This window comes from Nasonia vitripennis, chromosome 2, assembly GCF_009193385.2.
Source record: "Nasonia vitripennis strain AsymCx chromosome 2, Nvit_psr_1.1, whole genome shotgun sequence".
Taxonomy (NCBI): domain Eukaryota; kingdom Metazoa; phylum Arthropoda; class Insecta; order Hymenoptera; family Pteromalidae; genus Nasonia; species Nasonia vitripennis.
Genome location: NC_045758.1, coordinates 7,921,250 through 7,937,435, shown reverse-complemented (window position 1 = coordinate 7,937,435; position 16,186 = coordinate 7,921,250). Strand labels below are relative to the sequence as shown.

Here is a 16,186-nt window from a genome sequence, read left to right as displayed (position 1 = left end):
GCGCTCTATATAATGGTCGCCGCGCTGCACTTTTGCATATCTCGTCGCGCGGCGCGCTTTTCTATAGCGAGCTTTTCTCTTTTTCCGAGAGATACTTGAACTTTTTCATATATGACGTATATAACGTTAATGCGGGAGTAGAGAGAGAGAGAGAGAGAGAGAGAGGACACGCGTGGTAAAAATGAGACGTCGAGAGGGCAGGCGGCTTCCGAGAAAGGCAGATGTCGGGGAGATAAATAAATTTGAATAATCGGCCGATGCCGATATACACGCTACTTCGAGAGCTGAATCAAAGCGGAAGCTTGATTTAGGAGCGGCTGCTGAATTGCCTGCGAGCGTATAATAATGCGGGAAGCTAGATCTCTTTTGAATTGGCGCGCCAAATCTATCTCCATCATGCGACTTTTTGCTTTCCCCATTTTCCAATACGGCCTCTATTTCTCACCACGTTCTATACTGCCCCTCCTTTCCCATATCGGCAGCAACGTCGTCGTCGGTATACATACGGCCAAAAGAGAAGAGCACGAGCACACTGCAGTCCCGCGCGCGCGCGCGCAGGAGAAAGAGAGAAGCGAAAAGAGAGAGAGAGAGAGAGAGAGAGAGAAACGGGCCCCGCCGCGGAGAGACAACATAAAGATTTAAGGCTCGGAGATGCGCCAATAAACATGCTGGGGGCCTCCGCTTCTGTTCCCGGCTACTTCTACCGCGGCGGCGGCGAAAGCAAGAGACACACGGAGGAGAATCTCTCTCTCTCTCTCTCTCTCTGTCTTTAGTCGGACGATGCAAATAGTGCGTCTCTCCAGGGGGAAGCCAAAGGAAGAGAGGGAAAGAGAAGGAGATAAGGCGTCTTGTTTATATAAGGCTCGCCGGTGAAAAATGTCCCGCGCGCGCTGCCGGTGCTTATGTCGAGCGCGACGTCACTTTGCCGCGTCGCGCTCGCATTTTTATACCGCTGAATGAATCGCGTCGCCGCGGCTCCCGCGAACGTCAGGTCTTATTTTACAGGAAGTCAAGGGAGACTCTCGCGCACGACTCGATCCCTCCTTCTTCTTCTTCTTCTTCTTCTTCTTCCTTTGATTTGCATCTCTCCCGACCGATATTTTTCAACGCGATATGACAGCACCACTCGGCTGACCAGCTCGGACGCTTACTACTCGCGCGGCTTCATTCACCGCATCTCCATTCAAGCCTCGTATAAGCCCTCGTTATAACCCTCCAGCGGCAACTTATGACGCGTCGCCCGCCAAAGCTCGTTAGCCGCAGCGCAGCCGAGATATCTAACGCAGTATTCTCTTATAGCTACCCTCGGCGGCAGCTACGTAATCTCCGCGTGCACCTGCGTTTACGTATCGCGAAACAAAGCGGAGAAAAATAAAGGACTGTATATACGCAAGCGCGAGCGACGACGACTTTCCAATGCAAAGAGCTGCTTTGCCGCTCCACCCCGCCGCCGATTTTATTTATTCCTCGATCGTCCTTTTTCCCCGACAAAAGTGTAGGGGGACCTTCTCTCTCTCTCTCTCTCCTCCTTCCGCAAACGACAGCCGCTTATTTATACCGTCTTTGCATCGCACGGGAGCGGATCGCGGCTTGCGTTTACGTTTCTCTCTCTCTCTCCTTCTCCGAGCGAGGCAGCTGAGCGCTGCAGCGGCTCCGATGCGAGAACAATATATACAGCGTCGTCCCATAAGCTTCGACGCTCGGGATTCATAGCCTCGCGGTATGCCGACGCGGTTCCTCGCCTACATGCAGCTGCGGTGGAGGATCGCCTCAGTCGACGGATTCGCGATTACGTCTTTATTACGCGGCGAGAGCGAGAGAAGAGCGACGCGCGGGAGACGGACGTGCTCGGATTGACGAGCGCGTGATGCGATCGCGACTGCGGCGCGTGTACGGGAGCGGTTTTCCGCGAGAGAGAGGGACAGCTCGTGAATGGAGGAGTCGTCGCGATGACGATTGAGAGATCCGCGCGCGGCATCATTGATGGATTCGTCCTCGTATGCGCGTGTACGTCTTGATTTTCGCAAGGGGTATCTTGTTTCTGGGTGTATAGGGATAGTTCGACGCGTAAGCTGAGCTGCTGAGGTGGAGAATCGATCGATGGATAATAGTAGAGATCCTTGATGACTTTATAGGTAATTAATGCTTTAAGTTATAGGGGAAAGTAGAAACAGATGGCGTGATCAGACGTGATCGTTTGTGGTTATGATAAAATTAGCTCAAAAGTCGTCATCCACTATAGGAGCTCGAGAAAAACCTTTTAAAAAATCATTCCTATACGCAGCCCACAGCTCTCGAGCTTACAAACCATTCTCCACTGCGCGACAAAAGCCCGCGCGCCGCGAGATATACACGCGTGTATAGGTATATACGCAGGCTTATAAATTACCGCGACAAGCAACCGGTGGCTGCTGCTGTCGCGCAGGATAAAAGCGCGCGAATTCTCCGCTACCAGCATACACACGCACACGCATCCAGAGTCGAATACGCAAATGGGAAAAATCGCGAATCCAGAAGTCGTCCCTACCCTTCTTCTCCCCTGGAAGCTGCAATTCCATGGCGGATGTCAGGGCGTCGTAAAACGCCGCGGCTATCGCCTGTCTTCTTGCTCAGGTAGATTCTTTTTCTTTTGTTCAAGCTCGCATCTTTATACCTGCGGCTTTTTATCTCTCGTTTATCAATTTTAGCTCAGACTTTGAGATGTTTGAGGGGAGAAGAATTGTCTTATTTTTCATAAACCATACGAAACCTACAATTAACGCTTAAAAATTCAATTCCCTGATATGTGATACAGCTGCGCACAAAAGATTCGCTCCAATTTATTTATCCTCCTCTTCGCTCTCGACTCCCTCATCCGCGCGCGCGCATCCCCTCGATAATTCCTTCTACCTTACGCACGACGACGAGCCGAGAAACAGATAAACGCCGCGCTGAAAGAGAAACACAACCGGCGACATTATATGTGGCATTAACATACAAAGTATGTCAGCGCTCGGTTCCACGGGCATAACATAGTATCGCCCTGCCGCCGCCGTCCCGACTGTATATATAGGCTTTTTTTTCCAGAGGCAGACAGAAGGAGCGCGAAGGCAGGAAAAAAAGGAGCGAGTCGACCGTCCGAGGGGATGTGCGCGGGAGGATGGAAAAAATCCACTGCAGGTATATATAGTATATATAGTATGAATGGAACGCGTATGCTTATATCCGCGAGTGCTGCCCTTGATTAATGAAGTGGATCGCTTTTTTCGCGAGCGACGCGCTCCAGTTTCGCCGTGCGGATATGCTGATTAGTATTACTTCGAGATCTTTCTTCGTCGACGTGTTGACGTTCTCGATCAATAGATCACGGCTATGCGCTTTTTTCTTATAATATCTGTACAATGAATCGCGAGAAGGCAAAGCGGAGCAGCGCGTAAAGAAGCATATACATCGGAAAAAGCTGTCGCGGTAAAAATCGATCGAGAAGCTGCAGGCGCGCATGAATATAAAGAGCGCGAGAAAAGGGACAAAACGGACAACTAGGAAGAGAGCGTAAATATACATGCGGACTGCGCACCGAGGGGACCAACAGCAGCAGCAGCCGAAAGAAAGAAAGAAAGAAAGGAGAGCGCGTCCTCGCGGCGCTCTCTCCGCGGCTTATACACAGCCGAGAAAAAGTAAAAGATGAATAGGAAGCGAAGAGAGAGAGAGAGAGAGAGAGAGCGCACTGCTCCCGCGCCGCACAAAGACAAGCGAGCGAGAAGCTACAGAAAGAGAGAGAGAGAGAGAGAGAGGGATATTATAGGTATATGGGGAATAAGAGAGTATATTGAGGGCCTTTTTCCCCGAGTGCGCGCGGCGGTGGCCAAAGCGAGCCGAGAGCGAGCGAGAGAGCGCAATAAAAAGGAAAAATCGGCGGCAGTAGCTCGAAGGGAGCTTATATCGAGAGGGAGAGAGGAGATATAAAGTGCCGCGGGGATTCTTCTCCGATCGGCTCGAGCTCGCTGTGTGTATAGGTTTAGGTATGTGTCGTCGGGTATAGGTATACAACTGGCTACAGCTGGCTTAATATATCGGTGCGGCGAGGCTAGACCTACTCTGATGCCGATCGAGGGCTACCGTCGCCGTGAATCGGTTGCGCTCGCCTTCATCTCAACGCATTAATCAACGTACATCGGTCTATAAATAATAATATTCTATTTAAATGACTTTTACAAACTTCCTAATTTTCGCTCAATCGATCGCAATAGCATATGCGCATGCAATCAGATGCGTCGCCGGCGATTCCGAGCGCCGCTTGGCTCCGAATACTCCGATGCTTCGCGGGAGATTATCGCAAGGGCGCCGATCTAAGGCTACTCTCATTTCGATCGGCCGCGCCGATTACGCTGCACGCGCGCGGTCCACTGTGCGTTTGAAATCTACCTTCGGTGCGCCCTTTTCAACAGTGCGGTTTGCGGACCATTTTTTTCGTTTTTTTTTTTTTTTTCAAGCTATTGGCGCTGGATAAATTCAACGATGGAGTTTGCGCGGATTTAGAACAAAGTATTTTACGATTGTCCGACACAGCTGCTCTGTTACCTATTTCCTCGTCAACTGTTTAAATATTTATCCAATGGATATCGTTAAGCCGCCTCCAGTTTAGAATGAGCTAGCAATGGATTAAAGATGACTCACTCGATAGATAATGAAATTACAAGTAAGTATACATTGCGAATTAACGCGTCAAGTTTTAAGCGGTAAAAAATTGGAGAAAAGACTTTCAAATTGAACGAAATTAAACGAGAATAATAAAATAATAATAAAATTGACTGGGTTTCGAGCAATCGCTCAATTTTAAATTAAATTTTATTATACTCATTAGATGTTTTGTATATATACAATATAAAATTCAACACTAATCTGTGTAAAATGTTACTACAAAACAAGTAAAATATATTTAAGCGCCATCTTATTTGTACCTGAGTCGTAAGCTACACGTGTTAGTATAATAATTCTAAAATATGAAACATTTGTGGAAACAAAAAAATATTCCTTAACTAATGATTTCCTATTTCTTATTTCAGATTCCAATTCAACAAAGTACATGTAGCTTTATTAAGTAAGCGTTGACAATGTAGGCTAAGTACCTGAGTATTGCAACACACTTTTCTGATGGTGCAATTACGTAATAAATCCTACAAATAGTGCTACAAGCATCAATTCCTCAATGAAACTATCAAAAGACAATTTGTATTGCAGATATAAAATGTAAAATATTTAGATAAATCTACACTTCTCCTGTTCATGTTGATCTATCAACCCGAATCAAGTAGCCCTTAGAAGAAAGAACTCCTCGACACCTTAAGTGTACTTGGTAACGTGCCACCCAATTCAATTCAGCATTATCACCAAAAAATTCTGCCAGAGATTCCTTTGGTAAAATTGCTAAAATAATATTTTTCATTATATTTTGATTCTTCAATGTGAATTATTGGAGCAAAGACAAGCTTTTTATGAATTTGGTGCAATGGGATGTAAACTGGTGCGAATTTCAGCCAAGCGCAATAAATGAAATACTCTCCTCAAATTCGAGGAGTAGAAATGTATTATTGAGGAATTTGTTAAAAAATATGATGTATGCAAAAAATATATAATCAGCAAAGCTAATGTCAAAAATACTTACGATCTGGATCGCTGTGAGTTAACAACTGAATATCATTTTGTTTTGTGAATTCTTGAAGAGCAGGTGGTACCACGCAACATGTTGCAAGGTTGATTTGTATGATATTAGGCTTCACCTGTAAATTAGAATTATTATTATTTACTATTTACATCATTGATTGTTTAATATCAGACAACATCTCTAAACTTACATTAGCCCAATTGAAGAGTTGTATGAATTTTTCTGTATCCATATCACTAACTCCAATACTCATGAGCTTTCCCTTTTTGAAATATTCTTCTAGCACAGTCCAAAAGCGTTGTAATGAAGGCAGAATATCCTCTGTATTTTCATTTTTATTAAGAACTATTACCAAAGACTCAATTATATCAGATTTCAGAACTTCACAAACTGAAAGTAAGATTGAATATTAAAGTCTTTTTTTTTTATCAAGACAGTTTTCCAACACTATGAATGGGATTTTTCCTACCTTGCGTCACGGCTTCCTCTAATGACTTTGAATCTGATTTAGCTAAAAATATTTTCACAGTAATTTTCATCTCTTTTCTATCTACATTTTCAGGATTTATATCTTCACCATTACTCTGAAACATGAATAATTTAATTTAAAAATTACTATTTCTCTAAGAGCCAGATGATTGAAACTTGAATGATTTGCTTATAATTACATTACTTACAATATTGACTCCATCTCCTTTGCTTTTTTCTTCCAGAGTTATTTTTATTGCTTCGATCAACTGAAATAAATATTTTTCACATACAATCATGCATGATGCAATAAATGTAATTATTGAAATATTACAACATATTATAACATTAATTGAAAACTCACTTCATCCCCGGAATTAAGCCCAGCCTTCTTTTTCAACTCATTCAGCGAAAGGATATTTCCAGTACGGTACATATATTTGTCCGACAGCATGATTTCAGGCAAATAAAATCTCTTTCTTCAATTCTAGAATGTTAGAACAATGTCTCGCGTAAAGGATTACACCGCGAATGACTGAAATCTCAAACTTATAAACTGACAGTGTCAGTGACTTGCAGGAGTTGCACGTCTTATCAGATATTTCTTAGAATTAGCTTGAGAGCACTGACTTATAACCTTGAAATCTACACTTTTGACACACAGTCACAATGAAAATATGCCAGAAACGGAAGAAAAGCAGTTTTTCTAATTTAACGACTAATGCCTACGATACCAAGGAACACACATTCGTGCTGATCAGCTGATTTGTAGAGTGGTAGTAAACAATAGCCTTGAAAGTCAATTATACATTTACTAAGAGTTTGTAGACGAGTGAGGTCAAGAATTGTCAATTTATTGATAAAGCACTACTTTGTGATACAATAAAAATTGAAGACAATAAACTATTTGCTTTCCAACATTTTTAAAAATATTTTGTTGTGCGCTTGGATTGTGAAAGGAGGAAGAACAACAAGTGCATACGAACATGCGATTGGTGCGGCCGTGCGTAGCAGCGCCTCTACATTTTATAGAGTATCATTTAGAAATAAATTTTTATTATTCTTTTAAACAAATTAAGCAATTATACTAAGTATACGCTTTTTCCAATTTTTACAGCTTTTCTTACCTTGGTTTTTACTATAAATTGTATGAATTTGTTGAAAAACGTGAAGATGTATAGGTGAACGCTGAATCAAGAGAAAAAACGCGCGAAATTTAAAAGAGATAACAGCATAAATTATTTGTCTCGCCTATTTTAATTTATAAAAACTTAAAGATATGACGTATAATATGGAAATAAAATTTTCGATTTCTAAAAATTAACAAATTTATTATTTAATTACAATAGCGTATGTTTTGACTGGTTTAGAATCGTGGGAGGAATGTATAGTTACAGGTAACATCATCAGCAGTATAAAAGTAACACGCAGAAGACGAATCGACGCGCGCATGAGTTTACCGCTAATGTATATATTTGTTGCTCGTCATTCGGTGTGATCAACATTCAGAGATTAAAAGTGGAGCTCTATATATCTCTATCGCTAGAATACAAAATCTTCTACTTACCGGCTTACAACTAGTTTATTTAAACAAAATACAGAATGCCTATTGATATTCCTGGATTTGCTTACGCTGCTGCCGTAGCAGCCGGTGGTATTATGGGTTATGTTAAATCCCGTAAGTTATTTTTTGTATTATTGCGTCTCTGAATAAGTACTTATACCTATCAGGCTCATTGATAAAGTATTCTGTGAACTTGAACTCAACCGTCATTATGTTATTTCCACTTTGAAAAAGTATTAATGTGATCATTAAATAAATTTAATCGTATACTTCTGATAAACATCAATTTTTCAGATTCTATTCCATCGCTGGGAGCTGGACTTTTATTCGGTTCTATTTTGGGGTACGGAGCATTCCAATCCTCTCAAGATCCACAGAACTATGGAGTAATTTTAGGAAGCAGCGCAACACTTGGAGGAATCATGGGTTATCGATTTTATAATACTGGAAAAATCATGCCAGCAGGTCTCATTGCTGCCATCAGGTGATTTTCATTTTTATTCCGTAAAGATAAGAACTATTATAATTTGAAAATGATTATTTATGACTATGTTATTTTCAGTACTGTCATGGTGGTAAGATACTCGTTGAGAGTATTCCAATCTTCTCCGGTAAAAATGCAGTAGAGTTAACAAAGCAATGGCTAGAGAATGTACTTTTTACTATTAAATGCATTGTAAAATTTTAATTTTTGAATGGGTGATATTTATGTGGTATATATTATCTATAGAAATTAATTTGTATGTTTTTCATAAAAAACCTACGATATATATAGGTTGTCTTAGAGAGTAGCTGAGTTTAACAATAAAACATGAAATACCTATACCTTTTAGGTATTAAAAAAATGATTCTATAACTGGTTGTAATTATACAATGTAAAGAATTTTCAACTTATAGGCATGTGTGAAATTGAAAATACTTTGTTTGAAGTTGTTGAAATTATAATAAACTTTTCTACAACAAACATTGTTCGCGTCGATATGTTTTTACTCTACCGATATTTCTCCTTGGCACAATGCTGCTCGTCATCATAGCCGATCGGGATCGCCATGCACTTTAGCCGTCATTGCACACACGTGGAAATACGTTTGAATAAAGTAAACACATACTTGAAACATGGCGGATCAAACGGACCCACTGGATAAAGGTTCGTCTAACAATGATAATGAAACACAATTAAAGAAATTAGAAGAGCAACAAAAAGTCATCGATCGAGCGCCTTTTCGTCACCTAAAAATTGACGACGCTAGTTGCCTTGATACAATCGAAGGAAGAGAAATATGCGGCAAGTGTTACAAGTCTCGAAAATTCTTTTGTTACACCTGCTACTCTCCCGTGATAGACGATAAATTCATTCCTCGGATTAAGGTAAATAATACACTTAATTCTTTATTTTTATTAACTTTTATTGATTAAAATGGTTATTAATGATCGCCTAACCTAGAAGAGCATTCTTTTTTCCTTTTTTAATAGAATATGGAATTAATTTTTTTACAAAATTTCTTCTTTTCAGTTACCTATTAAAATTGATATCATTAAACATGTTCAAGAAATTGATGGTAAAAGCACAGCAATCCATGCAGCTATCGTTGCCCCGGAAGATGTCAAAATCTATACTTACCCAGACTTCCCAGAATTCTCGGCAGATGAAAAAGTAAGAATTATTTATGTGATTTCATGAACCTTGTATTTAATATAGGTAATATTGAAGCAGTATAACACCAGCCCTTAGACAGTTCTTATTTTTCCTAGTAAAACAGCAATGAATATTGAAGATTTGTTTGCAAGGAAATTAGAACCAGAAGTTGAAATGGTTGCAGATACCTCAAAGAGCAAATTTCCTATAACCAGAGCAGTATTTATAGATAGTACATGGCATCAAACAAAGTCTATTTACAAAGACCAAAGATTACGAGGTATGTCAGGCAATTAGTTTAATTATTTTACTGTACTTATTTTTCTTAAATATTTATGAAATTTTTCAATGATTCATAGATTTACCTTGTGTAATATTAAAGTCTCGAATTTCACAATTTTGGAGACATCAGAAAAAAAGTCCAAGGTGGTACTTAGCAACAGTAGAGGCAATTCATCAATTCCTTGTTGAATTGCACACAAGTGCTTATGGAATAGTTGAGAATTATGCAGAAATTGAAGAAAGATTAGCATTATCAACAGATACCAAAAGTATTGTAAATGAGTCAGATTTATATAAGCCTTATAATGGTCAATATGACAATTTGTTATACTTTTTTAAATACATGTATGAAAAGATACATCTTATATATGATCATGACAAATTATGGGCTTACAAGAGGCCTTTAATTTAGTGCTGTGATAAAATAAATTATTTTTACGATTATAAGTGCTTTTTTTTAATAGTCCAGATCATTTTTATGCACGATACTTTGACAGTAGTTCAATTAAACAAATGACATCAAAATGTTTCTAACCAAAAATGTGTTAACAAGTTCATCCTTTTTCTTCTCATTTTAAAAATTTTTGCTCTCTTGGTTTTGTCTGTTAAAGTAAAATTTTTTAATCATGGAAAATTTTAAAAAAGGTAACTTGTAATAAATATTATTTGGTTTTGTTTGTTGCTTCACGATACATTCATCATGCTTTTGTAGATCTAGACAGTTTAAGCTTTCGAAGCAGTGCTGAAATACAATTTTTGGAACAAGTTAAGGAATGTCGTCATCACCTCCATTGCATGGAAAAATTACTGTTTGAACTACAGCAAACACCTGCAAGTGGTAGTGAAAAAGAAATTAAATCTGATTCCTCAATGATTGACTGCAATCAACAATTCAACAAAACGTCTAATTCAAGCAGTAGTTTTCCAGATTTGCAATCATTAATGCAAGAATTTGAGAACAAAATTAATTCTAAGATGACAATGGACAGTGATAGTATAAATACTCCAAAAAAAGAATCAATACAAATTTGGTTGCATACAGTTAGCAATGAGAATACTTGCAGTCCATTAACTTTTGTCATGCAAGTGCCAAATAATATTTTCAATTTATTGAACAAAAGCAATCCTAATAGCCAATCAACCAATTTTTCACATCATTCTTCTGAGACTAAATTGTGTAAACCTCGAAGACACAAAAGATTAACATTATTACTTAATAAACTTTTCAAGAGGAAGAAAAGCAATTCATTGCCAACAATAACAATAAGCACTAATCTTTTAGAAAATTTAGAACTTCTGAAAATAAAACGTGATGAAAGCATCACTAACTCTTCTCATTGCTCAAATACAAGCAATTTGAATTATAAATCAATATTGAAAGATGAACAACACTCTACAGATAAAAATTCATTAAGTGATAATTCAGTTCATGCAGGAATGGATAATAAATTTGGTGATTCTAAAAATAAAGCTACGGTTATCATTCCTATTACTTATAATTTTGATGAAAAATCTTCAACAACAATAACACCCAATTTAACTGTTCAACTTGAAACAAATCCTCAATTGACCACATGTTCAAATTGTGTAAAAATTACAAATGAAATTCCAGTTTCATCAAGCATTCTTGAAAAAGAAATGGAAATCCATTCTAAAGCAGATGTTCAGCCTACTGATATTCTTTTGGAAACCTTAATTAAAACTTTGTTAAAAACCACTGAAAGATTGGAACACTTGGAAACATTGAAGACAGTTACAGAAAATTTAAGTAAAAAGGAACTAAAACTAGAAAAACGACATTGCTGTCATAAGAATTGTAAAATCAATGACAATGCAAAATCAAAAACCTCTGATTATCTTACACAATATTTTGTGAATGATACAAGAAATAAAACAAGTGAGTCAAGACAAGACAAGAAAAAAAAGCAACAGGTACAATTATTTACTTATAGAGTCCACATTAATGGATGAATAATTTAGCGATGCAATAAAAATTGGTTTTGCTTGAACCTCCTAGATCCCAAAGAGGCAATCATCTAAACTCAGCATTTGTTCATCATCTGGTAGTATATCAAGTGATGAAGAGCCATTTAGAAATTCAGGGATCTTAAGACCACAGCACATTCAAAGGCATAAAAGATGCCAGTCCCCTTCTATGCTTAATTATCTCGTTTGTCAGAGTGAAAGAGACATTGATCAGAAATAATAGCTGTGTGAACATTGACACTACTTATGGGTTGAAAAAAAAATGTCAAGTATAAAATAGATCGAGAAAATGTTATAGCAGCATATACAATATTTTGTTAAATGTTTTACTAATTTTTGGTATAACTTTTTTTAGTTATTTTTGCGAGAATAAAGTAACGTAAAACGAAGAGAACTTAAATTAAAGATCCTAGGAAAAACCAAATTATTCCGTTATTCAGGTGTTCTTATCAAAGATTGACACACCTTGACCCGCATCTCATCAGGGTCTCGAAGGACGCGAGGGATCCCTGATGGCGCGCGCGCGCGTGCCAAGTAGCTCCAAAAAATCCGATTGATCAGCTGAGCGCCGGGGGGAGCTCAGCTCCGCGCGCTTACATCAAGGGCGGGCTTTCCTCCGAAAACGCACGTTACGTCCTTTAAACGCCCCCACCCTCTACACTCGCGCCTGTGTTTGATCGTATATCCTTACCCAGAAAACATCGCAAGGCAAAATGCAAGCAATTTGAAGGCAACATGACGTCGCGCACGCCGCGCACGAGCGGGCAAACTACCCCGGCTTTTTGACGTCAAGTTGCGGTCAAATTGCCGAGCGCGCGGATCGCGGCGCTGTACGCCGCGCAAAATGCCGGCGTGCACGCCGTCATATTGCAGGCATATTGCGGTCATTTTGACAGCGCGGATGCGCATTCGGCGAGCGTTCCTAACCTACAAATCTACAAATAAAGGCGCGCAAATTCAAAAATCTACAAATTTATTTATTTTTTAATTTTATTATAACATTAAAACATTTTTTTTAAATACAACAAGTATAAAATTATTTGCCAATGGACATCAGGTTATTGAAGTAGTAAACAGCAAACCTGTAAAACAAATAATGAATAAATATAATATTAAAATTGTTATTATAATATATAATTAATATATTCAATAAACATTTACCTGATGTATAGATTAACTAGTACGAAAGTGGGCTGCGGATGGATTGCAAAAGGAAATCCTGAAATAAATCAAAGAAATTATATTAATTTTTTTTTTTGGGGGGTGGTTGGAAAGGGCCCCGACCTCGCCCTTCCCTGTGAGGCTCATCCCTTGAACCCTTAAAAGGCACCGAAGCTCTCCAACCTTCTGATGAACCTCCGTCCGTGCGATGATTTTGTTAATACACCTAAAAAATATAAAGTTTATTCAGTTTATGATTATAAGAAAGGCTAACAATATAAGAAAAGAATTTATAAAGTAAAAGACAAAGTTATTGCATGATTCAATAATTCAAAAAACAGTAAAAAATAATAGCATCATTTAATTTCTTATTATTAATTTTAATTTAAATCGAAAAAGAATTTAAAAAGCATGTCAATGTATGCATTCTGAAAGGTTCTTGACTAGTGAAATTAATTTTCTTTTTTAGATTGAGGTCTCTAAAATTTTACAGTTATTATAAAAAGTATTACAAAACTATCTACCGTAGCAGATTTTATTTAACTTAACCCTGTGACACAGTTTACCTGAACAGCCAGACGCGCAAACTGGTATGCGCCTCTGGCTTCACAGGTAAACAGCCACACAGAGTAGAGGTAAATGAAATCTGCTTTGGCAGATACTTTGGCAATACTTTTTATAATAACTGCACAATTTTACTGACCTCTATCTAAAAAAGAAAATTAATTTTACTGGTCATGAACCTTTCAGAATGCATACATTGAAAGGCTTTTTTAATTCTTTTTTAGTTAGAGGTCTCTAAAATTGTACAGTTATTATAAAAAGTATTGCAAAACTATCTACCGTAGCAGATTTTATTTAACTTAACCCTGTGACACTGTTTACCTGAACAGCCAGACGCGCAAACTGGTAATGCGCCTCTGGCTTCACAGGTAAACAGCCACACAGAGTAGAGGTAAATGAAATCTGCTGTGGCAGATACTTTGGCAATACTTTTTATAATAACTGTACAATTTTACTGACCTCTATCTAAAAAAGAAAATTAATTTTACTGGTCATGAACCTTTCAGAATGCATACATTGAAAGGCTTTTTTAATTCTTTTTTAGTTAGAGGTCTCTAAAATTGTACAGTTATTATAAAAAGTATTGCAAAACTATCTACCGTAGCAGATTTTATTTAACTTAACCCTGTGACACTGTTTACCTGAACAGCCAGACGCGCAAACTGGTATGCGCCTCTGACTTCACAGGTAAACAGCCACACAGAGTAGAGGTAAATGAAATCTGCTGTGGCAGAAACTTTGGCAATACTTTTTATAATAACTGCACAATTTTACTGACCTCTATCTAAAAAAGAAAATTAATTTTACTGGTCATGAACCTTTCAGAATGCATACATTGAAAGGCTTTTTTAATTCTTTTTTAGTTAGAGGTCTCTAAAATTTTACAGTTATTATAAAAAGTATTGCAAAACTATCTACCGTAGCAGATTTTATTTAACTTAACCCTGTGACACAGTTTACCTGAACAGCCAGACGCGCAAACTGGTATGCGCCTCTGGCTTCACAGGTAAACAGCCACACAGAGTAGAGGTAAATGAAATCTGCTTTGGCAGATACTTTGGCAATACTTTTTATAATAACTGCACAATTTTACTGACCTCTATCTAAAAAAGAAAATTAATTTTACTGGTCATGAACCTTTCAGAATGCATACATTGAAAGGCTTTTTTAATTCTTTTTTAGTTAGAGGTCTCTAAAATTGTGCAGTTATTATAAAAAGTATTGCCAAAGTATCTGCCAAAGCAGATTTCATTTACCTCTACTCTGTGTGGCTGTTTACCTGTGAAGCCAGAGGCGCATACCAGTTTGCGCGTCTGGCTGTTCAGGTAAACTGTGTCACAGGGTTAAGTTAAATAAAATCTGCTACGGTAGATAGTTTTGCAATACTTTTTATAATAACTGTAAAATTTTAGAGACCTCTAACTAAAAAAGAATTAAAAAAGCCTTTCAATGTATGCATTCTGAAAGGTTCATGACCAGTAAAATTAATTTTCTTTTTTAGATAGAGGTCAGTAAAATTGTGCAGTTATTATAAAAAGTATTGCCAAAGTTTCTGCCACAGCAGATTTCATTTACCTCTACTCTGTGTGGCTGTTTACCTGTGAAGTCAGAGGCGCATACCAGTTTGCGCGTCTGGCTGTTCAGGTAAACAGTGTCACAGGGTTAAGTTAAATAAAATCTGCTACGGTAGATAGTTTTGCAATACTTTTTATAATAACTGTACAATTTTAGAGACCTCTAACTAAAAAAGAATTAAAAAAGCCTTTCAATGTATGCATTCTGAAAGGTTCATGACCAGTAAAATTAATTTTCTTTTTTAGATAGAGGTCAGTAAAATTGTACAGTTATTATAAAAAGTATTGCCAAAGTATCTGCCACAGCAGATTTCATTTACCTCTACTCTGTGTGGCTGTTTACCTGTGAAGCCAGAGGCGCATTACCAGTTTGCGCGTCTGGCTGTTCAGGTAAACAGCCACACAGAGTAGAGGTAAATGAAATCTGCTTTGGCAGATACTTTGGCAATACTTTTTATAATAACTGCACAATTTTACTGACCTCTATCTAAAAAAGAAAATTAATTTTACTGGTCATGAACCTTTCAGAATGCATACATTGAAAGGCTTTTTTAATTCTTTTTTAGTTAGAGGTCTCTAAAATTGTACAGTTATTATAAAAAGTATTGCAAAACTATCTACCGTAGCAGATTTTATTTAACTTAACCCTGTGACACTGTTTACCTGAACAGCCAGACACGCAAACTGGTAATGCGCCTCTGGCTGTTCAGGTAAACAGTGTCACAGGGTGAAGTTAAATAAAATCTGCTACGGTAGCTGGTTTTGCAATACTTTTTATAACAACTGTACAATTTTACTGACCTCTATCCAAAAAAGAATTGAAAAATCTTGTCAGTGTATGAATTCTCTACTCTACTCTGTGTCATACTTTACCTGTAAAGACACACCCGCAAACTGGTATGCGCGTCTGGCTATATATTACAAAGCTATTTGTCTCAGCAAACTTGACTTAACAAATTTTGTTCAACACATACCTGCTAGATAGCAATCCAGTTGAGAGTCCTCCAAGATGATGTTATTGGAAAGTGCGATGGATGGTCAGCTTCTTAAATCTGCTCTCCGTTTGTGAACCTGCAACTACAAATATATTGTAAACAAAAACTGTAAATTTATACGATGGGAATCTATGGCAAATAAAAAGGAAATGTTGAGAGTCGTCCAGTTGATGTTGCTGGAGACTGATGAACTGTCAGCTTTTCACTCGCAGCTGATAAGGCTGGGCTTTCCTGTACAGCCGCCTGGACAGGCCTTCTATGCTGTTGCTACCCTCGATGATAACTTCTGCTTTTCCAGTGACTACATGAAGG

At 38.1% G+C, this 16,186-nt stretch overlaps 3 protein-coding genes across 7 annotated transcripts; 2 read left to right on the top strand and 1 right to left on the bottom strand.

Annotated features, from left to right (window-relative positions):
• Positions 1-4,788: 4,788 nt before the first annotated feature.
• Positions 4,789-7,124, bottom strand: LOC100120263 (glutamate--cysteine ligase regulatory subunit). Its single transcript, XM_001603871.6, has 6 exons — positions 6,477-7,124; positions 6,322-6,381; positions 6,114-6,228; positions 5,835-6,034; positions 5,645-5,759; positions 4,789-5,406 (listed from the first exon to the last, which is right to left on the bottom strand). Exons 1-6 carry the CDS (start codon positions 6,564-6,566, stop codon positions 5,264-5,266), a joined length of 723 nt encoding a protein of 240 aa, XP_001603921.1. The 5' UTR covers positions 6,567-7,124; the 3' UTR covers positions 4,789-5,263.
• Positions 6,704-8,642, top strand: LOC100115185 (transmembrane protein 14C). Its single transcript, XM_001606247.5, has 3 exons — positions 6,704-7,790; positions 7,971-8,160; positions 8,239-8,642. Exons 1-3 carry the CDS (start codon positions 7,715-7,717, stop codon positions 8,300-8,302), a joined length of 330 nt encoding a protein of 109 aa, XP_001606297.1. The 5' UTR covers positions 6,704-7,714; the 3' UTR covers positions 8,303-8,642.
• On the top strand, positions 7,600-11,969 carry LOC100120291 (DTW domain-containing protein 1). Of its 5 annotated transcripts, none has more exons than XM_031923751.2 (6): positions 7,600-7,790; positions 7,971-8,160; positions 8,239-9,044; positions 9,190-9,330; positions 9,409-9,592; positions 9,672-10,041. In XM_031923751.2, exons 3-6 carry the CDS (start codon positions 8,793-8,795, stop codon positions 10,004-10,006), a joined length of 912 nt encoding a protein of 303 aa, XP_031779611.1. In that variant the 5' UTR covers positions 7,600-7,790; positions 7,971-8,160; positions 8,239-8,792; the 3' UTR covers positions 10,007-10,041. The 5 variants fall into 5 exon arrangements, with proteins under 5 accessions (XP_031779611.1, XP_031779612.1, XP_032452513.1 ...); XM_032596622.1 differs by lacking the exons at positions 7,600-7,790; positions 7,971-8,160 and adding exons at positions 10,307-11,526; positions 11,612-11,969 and having other exon boundaries at positions 8,780-9,044; positions 9,413-9,592; positions 9,672-10,239; XM_031923740.2 differs by lacking the exons at positions 7,600-7,790; positions 7,971-8,160 and adding exons at positions 10,307-11,526; positions 11,612-11,969 and having other exon boundaries at positions 8,926-9,044; positions 9,672-10,239.
• The last annotated feature ends 4,217 nt before the right edge of the window (positions 11,970-16,186 follow it).

What these genes read in the sequence shown, in the direction of transcription:
- LOC100120263 (XM_001603871.6), bottom strand. Translation starts at nt 6,566, where the DNA reads ATGCTGTCGGACAAATATATGTACCGTACTGGAAATATCCTTTCGCTG. An exon ending in GGCTTAATTCCGGGGATGAA is followed by an intron (nt 6,382 to 6,476) that starts GTGAGTTTTCAA and finishes TATTTATTTCAG; the next exon opens with TTGATCGAAGCAATAAAAAT. An exon ending in AACTCACAGCGATCCAGATC is followed by an intron (nt 5,407 to 5,644) that starts GTAAGTATTTTT and finishes ATATTATTTTAG; the next exon opens with CAATTTTACCAAAGGAATCT.
- LOC100115185 (XM_001606247.5), top strand. Translation starts at nt 7,715, where the DNA reads ATGCCTATTGATATTCCTGGATTTGCTTACGCTGCTGCCGTAGCAGCC. An exon ending in TATGGGTTATGTTAAATCCC is followed by an intron (nt 7,791 to 7,970) that starts GTAAGTTATTTT and finishes TCAATTTTTCAG; the next exon opens with ATTCTATTCCATCGCTGGGA. An exon ending in GGTCTCATTGCTGCCATCAG is followed by an intron (nt 8,161 to 8,238) that starts GTGATTTTCATT and finishes TGTTATTTTCAG; the next exon opens with TACTGTCATGGTGGTAAGAT.
- LOC100120291 (XM_032596622.1), top strand. An exon ending in ACAAGAAAAAAAAGCAACAG is followed by an intron (nt 11,527 to 11,611) that starts GTACAATTATTT and finishes TGAACCTCCTAG; the next exon opens with ATCCCAAAGAGGCAATCATC.